This window comes from Lepisma saccharinum, chromosome 12 (assembly GCF_977018435.1).
Source record: "Lepisma saccharinum chromosome 12, izLepSacc3.1, whole genome shotgun sequence".
Lineage (NCBI taxonomy): Eukaryota > Metazoa > Arthropoda > Insecta > Zygentoma > Lepismatidae > Lepisma > Lepisma saccharinum.
Genome location: NC_139240.1, coordinates 43,784,545 through 43,800,184, shown reverse-complemented (window position 1 = coordinate 43,800,184; position 15,640 = coordinate 43,784,545). Strand labels below are relative to the sequence as shown.

Below are 15,640 nucleotides of genomic sequence, written 5' to 3'. Positions count from 1 at the left end.
CCCAGTTGCAAACACTTAAGGGGTTACGAGCTTAGTTCATTGTCGTAAAGATCTTTTTAGTTTGTTCAATTTTCGGTAACTTTATGTAGTTTCTACCTTCCTAGGGTAATGGTATGTTGAGGCATAACGAAGATATGAAAACGAACAGGAACCATATGCAGCGAAAAGCCCATGGTAAGCTAAGATTTTCAACGTTTCCCATAGCTTCGTAACGGACCACGCCACCACTGGCACAGAGGCTGGCATTTTTCATTTTTGAATTAAAGTTACTCGCGACAATACTGTCCCAGTACAATTACTTTTTACACATTTATACACATGTTGTGTTGGTACAAGCGAGGGATGAGCATGCTGGGACAAGCATACAAATTTCGAATTCCGGGTCCGACGTCCAAATACCGAAATATGGATCCGATGTCCGAATTATGAATTCTGGAAAAATCCGAATTCTGGATCCAATGTTCGAATGCCGAAATCTGGATCAGATGTCCGGATCCTGGTTTCTGAAGATATATAAATCTTGATTTGTGAAGATATCCGAATGCCGAAAGCGTTCATCTCAAGTGAAGAGATGCATGTTCATATTTTTCCTATATGGTAATCAAGTACATTTGAGACTCGGTTAGAAATCTTTCAAATTCGCTACAATTTTTTTTCAGAAAATGTTACGCAAGTTTAACGCTGTACATGCTTTTTGTTTTTTAATTTTTTTTGGGGGGGCGGGTTTCTTTCGATCAGATTAACAGACAAATATGTAGCATATCAGGTAATGAACTCCGGTGACAAATATAGAAAGGCCTATAATTCGAGAATAAGATAAGGTGCTTTATTACCGCGTTCATACTGCTCAGTGTTTGAACTTGAACAAACGAACTTCCAGTCTCCTTTGACGGCAAGAGACTGCCTTTGAAACACATTAAATAAACATTAAAGTCACCGAACCTTTGACTTTTAAATGTCATAACAGTTGTACATATTTTTTTTATCTTTCCTCGCGACATGCTGAAAGATAAAAATTCTCTACCAAGTAAATAAAAAGATAAACGTCAATGCAAAATTGGCCCAAACTTAGTGAATTCGTTCTGCACATTTCGACTTAGAAGAAAAGTCCAGCCTTTGTGGATGAACGGCGATTACGACGTTGTGTACAAAATCCAATGACTGTATTAGGGCGTGACCTGCTACTCGGCTAGATATATTTTTTTGTAGATGAAAAAGGATTTTAAGCAGGTGCGGCTTACGTCGGGGAGATTACGTCTCTCTTGATTAGCACCAAACCTTATTTCTGATTACATAAGCGTGACTATTTGTTTCGTTTCATTAAGTTTACTTTTAAGTCCAATTTATGCACAGAAAGGCTAATCGGAACTGGACCTACAGTTTAAAGTGGGATCCGAACTACTAGGTGCCTCCATCGGGTGAGTGGCTAACTGTTTTAAAAAGAGTTGGATTTAGTGTTCACAAGAATTAATTAATGCCACTGCTTCATAATAACATGTATTTTGCAAAATAATGTACTAATTTAAGCTAAAAGATTACTGTTATTTTGATCTCATATTAAATAAACACACCTAAAATAAACAGTTTCTTTAAAACTAATTTTATCTTGAGTCGCCCCTGGTTTTAAGAGCTTCATTTATGATAGCATGACGGTAAGATGAATGGACAACGTATGGAAAGAACAAGATGCATGACTGACAATTCCGTTTTCTTTTTTTCTTTTTGGTGATTTTACAGATTTAACATGAATCTCCGTGATTTGTGATAGAAAAATGTACATTTTTAAGTAAATAATAAAATAATTTCGAAAGTTAATGCATAATTCCTTGGAAATTGTATTTAAAAGGGCGATATTAGCTCAATTAGAACATGTTTGTATTCAAATGTTATTTGCACCTAGTTTGATTCAAAATAATCAGACATTTCACAAGAGCAAAGGGCAACTTAATTGGTAGAAACTTCAAAAATAACCAACATGTATCTTCAGACTTAATTGAATGAGAACAAGGTACTCAGACACTCCATTAGGACTGAATATATGTATGGAATATTCGTTAAATGCCACCTGAGTCATTAGCTTGTCTTGAATTCAGTTAATGTGTCAATTATAAATTTTAAAAAAATATATTTCTATTTCTTTATTAAGATTACTTCATAAGGATGAATTTTCATGCCTAAAACTGTCACAAGGCAAGAATTACCCATTTCTTCCCAAAATTCACTCGATTTACAGAATGTCACATATAAATCGTACATTTTTACTTTAATTCGCTCCCTGGAACCATGTTTTAAGGGCAGAATAGGTGCAAAATTCATCTTTAGGTGGAGAGGCGTGTTTTAGGTGCAAATTGCGGGGAATAATGTACCACGGAATGGGTCTACATAGCGATATAGAAGATGCGAGACTCCATATATGGAAGCGTCCATTATCTTTTTGTAGGTCCAGATCCGGGCTCTACAATACTTGTACCTTATAGGGTAGACCAGGGCATTACGGATCACAGGGCATTATGGATCAATGTAAGGTTCACGTGACCTACAAAGAAAACTGTTGCAGGCACGAACTTGAAAAATATAGCCGATCATGCTGCCATCTGTCCGCTTACTCGCTTCCTGTCTTTGTTCGCTGTGGCAGTTGGCACGCGTCTGTGACAAGTGATTGTTGTAAGCAAGTTGGTGGAGACAGTGCAGGAAAAGTACCCATTGTAAGTTTTGTTCGACGTTTGGTAAGGTTGCATTGTAGAATGTAGGGGTTTAAGTGCTCTACAATTTAACATGTGATAAGGTAGGGTGTGTTTTTGCGATGTGCCAGTATTTGATATGACTAACCCTATTTGTTATTATTTAAATGGACATATGTCGAGCATATGCAAATCAGGGCAATACGGATCAATTAGAGTGTCTCACAAAATATTTTTTTCTGAATTGTATTTTCAACTTCTGGTTCTTTCAATGCAGCACATGCAGTAGAAACTATATTTAATTTTTTGGTAGAGTTTTTTGTTGCTAGCATAATTCCTTGGCCAATAAAAACTGTTGTAAAGAAAAATTGATCCTAATGCCCTGGTCTACCCTATTTCCGTTCCGTGTGTATGTAAAATAATATATAATCCGCTCCATCTCACATAATTCAGGGCTCTCTAGATATTTATCCACACTATAATAGGGAATAATCATTCGCTACATTCACATGAAGGCTGATATCTGTAACGAAGTGGTTAGTGTTGCCCGGCACGAAACTAGGGCTACCATAGCTCTCGCCACGAAAACAGTCCAGTCAAGGTCGAAGCTTCCCCTTGCCTCCTCCACACCCCTCGCCCTCCAGGGCTGCAACACTTCTTCTAAGCTGCTCAATTGACACTTCGCGCGTTGTATGTATGCGGTTGATTACGAAAGTTGAAATTGTTGCATATTGGCAACACTGTAGGTGGATGGCGTGACCTTGACTGGACTGTTTTCGTGGCGAGAGCTATAGTTACGAATTCCATGTTATTTTTCTTCGCTTTTCTGTCGCTTTTGGCTAATCGTGAACAGGAATGATATGATGAAATTGAACAGCGCCCATTTCATGGCCGGGATTCGAACCCGGGACCCTTGGCGTCCCGTAGCGCGGTGTGCTAAGCACTAAACCACGGAGGTTGGCCAGGCTGTGACATGGCTGTGTCATTGCGCTTTTCCCATCATGGGCTTACACACCATCTTTCATTTAGATGCGTAAAAAAGCGAACTGAACGTACCAGAATTGAGATAGGGACATACAAATCAAGGCATAATAGTAATAATAATAATATCATTATAATTACTATTTATGCTTCGAATTACAACTGCAGCTATTTTATCACACAGCTAATAACATGGTATAAAATTAATATTTGAATTATCATAATTGCATGAACTGTAATAAAGAAGAAATAGTTAAGAACCTAATTAATTTATTTATCCTCTCCTCTTGGATGTTTTGTTCGTATGCTGTAATAAATTTTCTATGCTTGTTTTATTGTATATGGCCTATTTTTGTTAAGTTCTCTCTTTGTAAAGAATAAACACTACATAAAGTTATCCTTCGTCAGCTTGTCCACATGAAAATAATGTAAACTGATGTATATTTAGTTTGTGTAAATCTTGTGCCCTTGTAACTACTAGTTCTCATACGCAATAGTAAAATGATGTCTTGAACCATTTAAATGTAAGAACCAAGTTCTTTTGTTGTTGAAATTGACAATTGTATTATAATTTCCCCCACTTTTTCGAATTTTGAGAACTGTTTTTGCCATGAAACAAATACCATTTTTGCTTGATTTTCTATCACGTTGCTGTTGTACAATCAGCGTACACAATTGTACACGAATGATAAAAAAATTGCACACAGTATATTTGCATACAATGCTAGTTAGTGTGTGGACAAGACCGAAGATTAGCATATCCGTGCAGGCCAAATAATGACGTCTTCCATTCAACGAAGCAAATTGCACGAACCTAATTTTCTCGGGAATGAAACGTTGCGTTTGAATTGGTAATGATTTTGCGGGAAGTGCTATTAGACTTATAGGTCAATAAAATTAGCCTCTCTACTCAACTACATCGTGGTACTGCAGTCTAAACAGCTCGTGTAAGTAATAGATCAATGAACCATTCTTCTTCTTTCTTTTATCGTTTCAAGTTTCAAGTTAAGAAACTGTTACTCTTTATTTTCTTAATCGCTATTATTGCATCGCATGCACTAGCGCCACCCCACTCAGACGCGTAATCTAATGTCTCTGTTCAGCGTGCAAGGTTGAAGCGCCGTTAAGGTCAAGAAAGTGTGGGTGTAGGATGACCTTGGGAGGAAAACTTTTATCGTGAAATGTGCTTGTGGTGTTCGTGTTCGGTGTCTAGGAAATGGATTTCGAAACCGCCAGATTCATAGCGGATTCCGGATCTTTAGCGTTCGATGCAACTTGCACGAATGCACGCCGCCCGTATAAAGTATTTCTGTGAAGTGGGTTTGGTCGGAAAGTTCGATGCCATAAAATATTTAAGATGGCGACGGTGGAATGGCTGTAGCGAGAATTTTCCTAGCCTAGACAATAAATCGCGTGATGATTGAGGGGGAAAGAGGGAGGGTCAATTTCCAGTGATCCTGGTTCCAAGAGTTTATCTAACTTTTAATATCGCCATGTTGTTACATCACTAGGTTGAGGTGCGTAATTGCACTATACTCTACTACGGGGATTCCCAAACTCTTAACGTTCCCGGCACCCTTGGGAATGAGATTAAAAACTTGGGGCACCCCTGTTACATTTTTATCAATTTTTAATATTAAATCGAAGTGAAATATGTTATCAGGAGATAGTTAAATTTGTTTGCAATAAATACCTACTTCAGCACTAATGCTATTAATTTATTGAAAGATAATATACTTTAATAAAAATACATTTTTTAAAATATTTTTTCGTTTATCCCTTCAATATCTTTCGTACCCCTTGGCACTTCTCCCCCGGCACCCCGGTTGAGAATCACTGCTCTGTACCATTCAACAGAACAGCCCGCATTATTAAAGGAACGATTTTTCCTTATTAAGCAACATAAGTTAATAATTTCCCATAAAACGACAAAACGCGAATCTATCACATAATTCAATATTCAAACTTTCAATCATTGTATCCCTCCCTTTTTTTGTAGAGGTGTACACCGTGAGCCAAAGGTCAAAAAGTCATGATCGGATACTCTTTACTGTGCAAGAACGTATTATTCTCAAGCGAAATTGACGGGAAAAAGTTATAGTTTGTGTAGACCTATGTTTTTTGATGGAGATAAGTTATTAACTGTGGTTAAGAAGTCAGGTTTTCGGATACAGGTCCGTCGTAATGCTGCAGTTAAAAGCGACTCTGTGGCGATATGCGTTACTCATGTATTTGGTTCCTGCCTTATGTCTCTTTTTCACAACAATATTCCATGAATACCTGATCGTGACTTTGACCCACCCTGTTGTATTGTATACTTATTTTGAGAACTATTGACAAAAGTTCGTAAGGAATTTAAAAAAAAATAGAATTCTAAATTCCTAAAACTTTTTTCTCTTGATATTCGAAATTTCTCTCTAAACTTGTTCCAGTCTAGTGTATTGTGGTGCTTCAAAAATGTGAACAGAAAGTTTGGTTTTTCAATCTCTCTAAATGTGTCATTGCGAAAAAAACTACAGAAAGCAAAAATTTGGTAAAACTGTATGTAAATTGAAATTTAAAGCTAAAAAAAAATACGTTTACGCAAATTATGCGACATCTTCCTTAAATAAATTACGCTTTATTGTGCATTTTTTAACGTTTCTTGCTCAAGCATTAACAATACAGAAAATTTACAATAATTCTACAAAAAGGAAATTTCTTCCTGACCAATAAACGATGAAGATTTGAGTTTACCAACATAGAAAGGTACAGCATAATTCAGTACAACTCATTCCTTTTGTATTCAGAAACCAGTGCCAGGGATGAGTGAAGGTAAAGACTCAAGGTTTCTCTACTGGTTAGTGTATATGTAATCGAAGTACCAGGTGTCCCAGAAGTCTTTCCCTGATTACAAACTTTATTCATATCCGCTATATGCAAGGTAGAGATGTGAAAGTGGTGCCAAAATGTTGGAAAACTTACCAAGTTTTTTTGTTGCAGGTTTGAGTAACGTGGCAGTGTCAGTGACCAGAAAACCGGAAATGTTCACAAATCAGGAAAAAGCTCAGTGTGTCTTCTGGTATCACGAGACTCAGTCACCAATAACAGTGCAGAGGAACTTTCAAATGTACAGAATTCTTTCGTCTAGAATATCTGCCATCAATAAGTTGGTATTTAAAAAATGGAATTTATCTCCATTCCCAAATCCTGTCAAGTCCAAGAAACATTGTATGGAAAGATGCCACCCGATGTCAAGAGCATTAATTCCGGATTCCTTGGCACTGACACTGCTACACTACAGCCACATTACTGAAACCTGCAACAAATAAACTTGGTAAGTTTTCCAACATTTTGGCACCACTTTCACATCTCTACATTGTATAGCGGATATGAATAATGTTTGTAATCAGGGAAAGACTTCTGGGACACCCGGTATATCTTCATTTCTCAGAAGACTTTGTAATGTTTAAAATGAAAAAAAATCTATAATACACATGAATGTACTTATGGCCTTTTTTTTTCACCTAAAGATCCGGCCTAGTAAGGTTAGCCAGAGTGTATACGGCGCATTCTGCCGTATACACACAACTACAACCCTGGGTCGAACGTATAAATGTATTGTAGACATATTTCCTACTCTTATTTTCACATAAAGGGAATCGTTGTGTGTTAATTGATTTGTTAAACACATACTTATTTACCAATGATATTGTGGCATCATTAATTACTCTACTAGCATGATGATGCACACATAGGCAAGGAGTGGAACATAAATGGAGGGAAATACCCACCAGGGTAACTTCAAAAATACAGTTCTCTGCCAAATAACTGTGTAACGGTGAAGAACAAATCATACGCGCCCATGCACAAACGTTGTTAACAGCCATAAAGTTATACAAGTAGAGTGTATTTGACTCATTATAAGATTTCGAACGTATGAATTCCTTTTCACCTATTAGCGTACTGAAGAATTTCTTATTGGAGGAAAACGAGGCATCATTTCCTATGTGTTCCCCTTCAGTACTTTTGGCATCAATATATACCTTCTATTGCTGAATTGTATGTTAACGCACTATGAAAACAGTGTTCTAGGTTCCAACTCTGGACAAGCCTCTGCTTGTTCAATCACATTTTCATCGTCGAGATTAACCTAGAATGATCTACAGGTTGTTCTATTAAAATATCACCTTTGTTATGTAAGAAAACACCCCAAGTACAGTGACGCCCGTATATGTTGCCAGGTTTGAGATGAAGGCGAGTCAAGTAGCACTTCTACACAAAACCTTATTCACTTTGGAATTGTAACTGATTGGGAAAAAGATCTGACTCTATAAAGCATGAAACAGCGGCGGCTGGTGGCTCTGAATTAGGTGAAGAGCTAGTAGGAGGAAATTGGTATATTATAGAAAATTTGATCAATAGTTAGACATAGACGCACAAACACTAAAATTGAGTGTGTGTTTTGTTAGAAACCCCATTTTCTAACAATATGTGTAACTTTCTCTATTACACCCTTTTCTCCTACTAGCTCTTCGCCTAATTTAGAACCACTATCTGTAGAAAAACTTCAACTTCAGTATTTCTGTTGCAAGAATTATGAAAAATAACTGTATAGTTATATGTAGGGCTCGAATAGTTATGCACTAAAAAAATGCAAAATATGCACTAAAAAGTGTAAAATATGCACTTTAAAACCCGTTTAATTTATAAATGCTGTATATTACAAACTATGAAATATTACATGCCAGGCAATAAATATGCATTATTCTGAATGCTCATTCGCTACACAGATTTTTTCAATTAATATGGTTCAAGGCTCAGAAAAAAACTCTTTTTCAATACTGCATCCAATTATTTGGTGTTTTAAGTCTGTGTGTATATTGTCCTGTGTTTTGTTCTTATATATGTGCTGAGTGCCCCTTTACAGTATCGAACCCGGGACCCCTTAATTACAAGGCCTAAAGAGTCTTCAACCTGGGCGAGGGCCTCTTTAATGTCTTCTATAATGTTGATGCTTGTTTGAAGTTATAACCCTTTGCACGCGGCATTGGCAGCTTAGTCGATTGTTGAGGTGAGAATGACGTACTTGCCACATTTCATACAAGGAAAGAAGAAAGACAGAGAAAAGAGAAAAGCGAGGAGAAGAAAAATAAATACAGTATGTGCTCGGTATTGGTTGTGGGTATAAACATATGCACAATATCAACTTATTTCCTCATACAAATATGCACCTGCATATAAAATATGCATTTTTAGTTAAAAATCCTTAAATATGCATTTGCATATGCAATATGCAAAATGCATAATTATCCGAGCCCTAGATGCATATAATAATGGACAATTTTTCTATGTATGCACTGACGGCTTGATACAGACTTTGGTTGAAATTGTAGTATGGACAGAGAAATCGTGCCGCATTAGAATTAAAGGGCAATTATAAAAGGAAACAAAGCACGTAGAACGTTTAAAAACCATGATTTAAACCCACGATCATCTGAATATTGAGTAATTTTGAAGTATATAAACATTTTTTTTTTAGAAATGTGTTCACTACGTAAACATAGTTCTGGATTTTCTATTATTATTATTATTATTATTGCTGTTGTTGTACTTTATTATTAAGTAACGTCAAAATACACCAGAACGGACCAGTTACAAGCAAATACATACGGAAATAATTGAAACAAGTAAGCATATAGAACAGTTCTTAAGTTCATCTTAGATGCATGGGCGTCGGGTCCAGGGGACCCCCCCCCTGGAAATTGACATCGGTCATTTAAAAATACAAGAAAGTCGAAAGTTTGTTACTCTTATTGTTAAGAACAGAAATAAAGTTCATTTAGTTAGTATTAGAACAGAATAATCAAAGTAAAAATGCATTGGATGGAAAACATTGAGTGAAAAATACAGCAACAAGGTTATATTCTACCATTTCATCCAAAGAACAAATGGTTCCACAGTTTTCAAAATTCTAATAATTACATTTGTAAGTGAGAGGCCACACAACAAACTTTATGAAAAAAACATTTAAAGCCTTTTCTTGAACGAGACGTGCAAAAGTTAATATCAAAATGCATTTCAGATACTAACTGCATAAAATGCAAAATAAATAATGGAAAATAGTTGTGTTGGTGTTGACTCGATTGGTGGATCCTCTCTTCCAATTTATATTATTATTATTATTTCGAATAAAATGTATTTTTGTTTTATAATATTTATTATTGTATAATAACATTTATAACCGTGGTAATTATTTTTCTACTATTCAACGTTAATCATTTGCCCGACCCCTTCTACTATATTCTAGCGACGCCCATGCTTAGATGTGTCAACAGCTGAGTTCAACAATCTCAGTATAAACTAACCAATGAACATTGCACTTGGACTTTGCATTGTGAAAGTGAAATCGTAAAAATATCGTAATTTCTATTAAGCTATATTTAGTTTCAAATTGAGGTACTATGATAAGGACAAAGAACCATTCTTTCCGTTTCACTTGCGCAGGGTGTGGGCCCATTAACAGCTTTCAATCACAAACACAATCAGGAACAAAAGAGGAACGTGTTTTTGTACCTTGTGTTCGAAAAACCATATTTTTGTCTTTTGACTATTTTTGATGTTCGCGCTGTGACGCCTTATCAAGAAAGATGCAGACAGCGGCCTTGAAAAGTTATCAGAACTTGAAAAGTTATCAGAACTTGAAAACTGACAGAACAACAACAGCAAATATTACCAATAGGTCGCCATCAGTTCTACATTTGCAGCAACCAACGACATACACTATCAATGGCTCATTTCTTCCAGTGACAAAAAAAAAAGACGGTTCAAATGATAAAGGAGTAATTGCGTGTTGGCAGTGTATTCGTGAGTTCCAGGGTCCACTTCTCCCCCCAGCACGTGAAGTTCAGATCTAGGGTAGGTGGGAGAGGGAGGAACTACCCCTTTGAAAACCAATTGTGTAGTAGACGCTATGTCATGTTCCCTGATGTGCCTGAAGCGAATCAACATGCATTCCGTGTGAGGCACGCATGTGTTAGTGGTTAAGATTGCGTTCTTGGAAGCATTTTGTGCATTAATCAGATAAGTAGGCCTTGAGTGTGTGAAGAAATTTGTTTGATGAGGGTCCATCACAGAATAACTTGCGAGTTGGGTGCAGAATACAGTATCTCAAGGTCTCTCTTCTTATGAAGTTTGAGCGCACTTGCATAATCTAAACTACCACATACGCAACAATAATGCAGCTTGCCGTAAAATAATTAAATTACTATAAGAATTAGAAGTAAAATCGCTGAGCTTTAATCTTTCTGCAATGGCATCAATTTATCGTCGAGGAAAATCGTGTGGGAATGTTTTTCTAATCCGCTTTATACGCGGGTCTTACGGTGTTTTAGACCTTATGCTAAACGTCAGTAGATACACAAATAAGACACGTACAACATGACATGACACTGGACGAATATAATGAAATGTATTATTTGTAAACTGGACATACATTTTTACATCTAGATCAATATACAGCGCTGAACTAAAACACCTACAGTCCCTTTATCTGTGTACAATTATTGTATCTTCGCAATGGAACATCAATGTATGAGCAATGTATTTTGATTTACATCCGGAAATTACACTTTATCAACATTAGGTTAGAGATCATCCTTTGAACTTTATTTGGCTAATTTTTTGTTTGAAAGAAAGATAGTTGTTACAAACATCAGTCTGGTGTCAGCATTTCGGTTCAAAATTAAATATGAACAACGTTTGTACAGAGACGCTGAACTGCATTAATCAACTTATCAATTATTACGAAATGATAAAGTCAAAAAAAGAAGTTTAACTTTATTCTCTCCCAGATTTATGTCAGTTCTACTAGGTGCCTTTTTAATTTCATATCTTATATCTGATACAAAGTTTACTTTTTGTATATATAGGCGCCAGTTTTTAAATCGACAATTTTAACCTCAATTTTAATATCATGCAGGACCGATTGCGATATTTACATAAATTTATTACACTACATTTTGATGTTTTGAAACTAAACTCCACTGAATTGAACTGTTGACAGTTGTGATCTGAACAACTACTTAAATATCTGTGCACGTTTCTTTACAGTGAATATTCGTAAGCGAGTTCCTTTTAGGAAAATCAATGGTTTGAACGCAAAGTCTCTCATTCTCAAGTACATTTTTGCCCTTGCACATTTTAGTCCCTGAGCCAGACATCCAAATCGCTTGAAGCCCTTATCTCCTCCAAATGGAAGAAAAAGCACAAGGCCTGAAGCGCTAATCTAGCTTCCTTCCTTTTGTGCTATTTTCTTTCAAGTCCAAGTTCAAGTGATGCAATATAACTTCCACCTCACGCTCTCAAGTAACCATGCTCCCTGCTGCGGCTTAAAATTGCAGCTGCACTTGCTTGGATATAATGGCATGCTTTTATAGGTCATCAATCATGTTAAGTTACTCGATATTAGGATACACTTGCAGACAAACCTGTGTCTTTAGCGATAGTCTTTTAACTTGCCACTGCACAGCACACACTGATCAAGCATTTTATGTTCGTCCACCTCGTTCGATTATCTCGTTAATCTTTCAAGTATTCATACGCTGAGCACTGCTACTGAACTTTTACTTTTCAAGAGATAAAGTAAAGGATGTGCCAATTTATGACAGCATGAAGATCTTTATGTCATTTCTCTCGCAATCAACAATAAAATGTTTACTTTTTTGTGCAACGGAAGGAATCAAAAGATGAAAAGTTGACGTTGTGCAAGGGCAAAATGGCGAACGTGCAAACTGCAGTAATAATCTTGCCTTTTCGATTCTTTCAAACGGAGCACATCAATCAAAAATTATGCACAGAGATATAAAGCAACGCTTTTAATTAGGAATACTTCAGCAAAGATTATATGCAACGACCTGCGATCATAAGTACTACACAAATCATCAAAAAAAAAACGGGAATTTCGGCTAGTTTTAGGTGGAGGCGCCTTCTTTGTTACATTCAAGGATGTTGAAGCTCGCTTACTTCGATTAAAGTTAGGGCAGGCTCTACATTTTCTGTCTCAGTATGAATACTACTTTATAAGCGTTGGTGAAGCTGTAGAGCAGGGCTCTTCAACCAATGGCCAGCGGGCCAGAAGTGGCCCGCAGAGACCTTCGCCGTGGCCCGTGCCCGTTTCAAGAATTAAGTACTTAACATAAAAACCGGATTAAGTAGTAGATGGCAGAATCTTACAGTTCTCAATACCGTAGTGTAGCTTCGTGGCCCACGAGCGTCATGAAATTGTTAATATGGCCCGCACTATCTGACGAGTTAAAGACCCCTGCTGTAAAGGGTTCTATTCTGAATGGGCCATGTCTGGCCCTAATTTTTAACTGCCATTCTGTGCTCTATGATAATGGGAGTAACAGAGAAAGAGGGAGAGAGAAATCTAATGGTGTTTTTCGCCATTATGCAAAATGAGAGAAAAATAACTGTGGGTGCCCGTGGGACATGTTTCTAAGGCGACAGAAATTCGAGGTTATTTATTATATATATCTTGTATCTCTCTTGTTTTCAATGATTTCATTTCAATTAGGTGAATTTTCTCTATATTACTTCTGGCAAATCAAGAGCCTTTGAAACATACGGCAATGGAATCGATGTCGTCAAAGAGCCGCAGAACACGAACACAAAAGTAATAAAAGAAAAGAAGAGAACATCAAGATAAAGACAAGAGGAGATATGATTTATTGATTTGGTTTGGTTTATTTTACTTCGCTTTCTGCCACCTTTGCCTAATCACGAAGATGAGGATGAGTGATGAAATTGATGAAGGGGCACTCACAAAGAACACCCCCATACCCAGGTCGGTATTGGAACCCACGACCCCTGACGTCGTACCGCGATGTGCTAACTACTCCACCACGGAGGTAGGCGAGAAGATATAAAGCAGACTAGAAAACAAAAGGAGACAAAACGGTAAGTAGAGAAATGTAGAAAGAGAATCCACGAGAAAAGTGAAAATGAAAACGGTAAGATATAACGTAGAATTATGGTGGATCAAAATATATTTATAATTTACGATTAATTTCCGATTTTCATGTGATATTAATTACTAGATTTATTATTATTTCGGCTATAACCAGAAGTGCATATTTTCTGCCAGACTTTCTGTGGCAATGGCTACTACGATTTGGAGTTCAATGGAAAGAGTAGAGAAATAACCATGGAAAGAACATAGTATTTGCCAGGCAATTCATAACAACTGACTCGCGTTGCATTGATACTTCTGAGAACAAAATTGCACTAGGAAATTAGTAACTAAAAGTGACGTTAACGTAGATAAGGAGAATTCCAATTTCTTTGTGCACTGTAATAAATAGTCAGTGTTGATGCAGCAACAAAAGATTAAAACATATAAACACTATCGTCGTAAATTAGTCATCAGTTTGCAACAAACACTAATTCTTTATTTAGTACCGGTGTCAATGACTGGTAGACCACGAACGACACTGATAAGAAAAATAAACCCTTACTGATAACAGCTCACAATCCTGTCAAGATTATTTCGTAACAGCACGAGCAGCGAAAATAAATTCAAAAAAGCTTGTTTGTTGCTGAAACAATGGACAATCGAGCCTCATTGTTGCTAACGGCTTCTCGCGCTTCGGGTAGTGTGTCACTGGCGCTTTGAGGCAGCAGGGTTTGAAGGCAGTGGGACTTTTACGCGTGTAAATAGTTGTAACGGTGAGCACAGAACTTGCAAAGAAAGAAAGAAAATACACTTACCTCTTTGTCGGACGAATCATAGCTTGTTTATCGTCCTTTGGGAGACGCAGGTAATCTTGGTCACCCAGGAGAAACAGATCCTTCGAAATAATCATCTCAAGCCTGTCGTTTGATTGAAAGGGGCTGCTTTTCTCGGGTGGAGAAGAGAAAAGTTCGTTTCCCGACTGGCACCGAAAAAGCAGGCCGCAGAGATGTGCACCGTCAGTTCTCCATCACAAACGTGAACATCGCACCTTTTCTCCCCCTTGACTCTGGGAGCACCGAACACCACGACACAACGGTTCACACAAAACTGGCGTGTGCATTGACCGTCCCTTCGCTCGCGCGCGAGGATGGGCCGATCTCCAAAGGCGAACTGAGTTGATACGCGCGTGCGCACACACTTTTTAGTACGCTCGGGCCGGTGTGCCTTCACTTACCAGACACTGGCGCATACAGACGGTAATTATTAATTGGGAAGGCTCGCGCTGAGGTAAAAACAACCTAAAAAAGGGCCAAGTTTTTACCGGAAAATAATTTGCATACGTTTTCCTCAGCCTTTGCCAAAAACTACTAAACCCATGTGGGCGAAAAATTCGTCCTTAAGGTCGTTGTTCTTAACCATCTTCAAAGCTAAGCTAAACCTTAAAGCACGTCAACGGGTAAATAGAGATGCAACCAATGACAAATGGTTGACGGGCTCACGTGTTGGGAGCCACATGCCTTTTGCCAATGGAATTTCAGTTATGTATGGAAGTGCATTTCTGTCCTGCCAAGACAAAAAAACAGTAACTTCATATCAGAAAATCTCGAGAAAATTAGCACAGTACGTCTCGTCCTTGGTTGCGCCTTTAAATAATATTTAGAAAAACACATACACATCATAGGGTTATGTCTGAGGGTTTAAAGGTACAGCAAGAAGTGAATCGCATTTTGTTCATTTTTCTCGACATTTTCTCAAAATGGGTTAAGGCTTTTTGGCTTATCCGGGTAGAATTTGTAAGCCTGCCTCTCTCTCTCTCTCTCTCTCTCTCCCTCTCTCTCTCTCTCTCTCTCTCTCTCCATATATTTTTCTCTCTTGCTCTCTCCCCTATCTCTCTCTCATCCTCTCTGTCTCCCTCCCCCTCTCCCTCTCTGCGGAAATGAACTTGCAAACCCCAAATTTTCAAAAACTTTTCGACAACTTTACGAATGTGACCGTTGTAAGATAACTTCGTGACAATTAAAGTTCCATTACTCGTAACGAAAAC

At 37.5% G+C, this 15,640-nt stretch overlaps 1 protein-coding gene across 2 annotated transcripts in view; it reads right to left on the bottom strand.

The window, feature by feature from the left end:
- E23 (ABC transporter G family member E23) overlaps positions 1 to 14,750 on the bottom strand; it is a 354,223-nt gene extending 339,473 nt beyond the window's left edge. For both annotated transcript variants that reach the window (XM_083132230.1, XM_083132235.1), the window contains exon 1: positions 14,412 to 14,750. In XM_083132230.1, coding sequence (XP_082988356.1) covers positions 14,412 to 14,506 — 95 coding nt within the window. In that variant the 5' untranslated portion in view covers positions 14,507 to 14,750. The remainder of the gene's footprint in view (positions 1 to 14,411) is intronic.
- Positions 14,751 to 15,640: the final 890 nt, after the last annotated feature.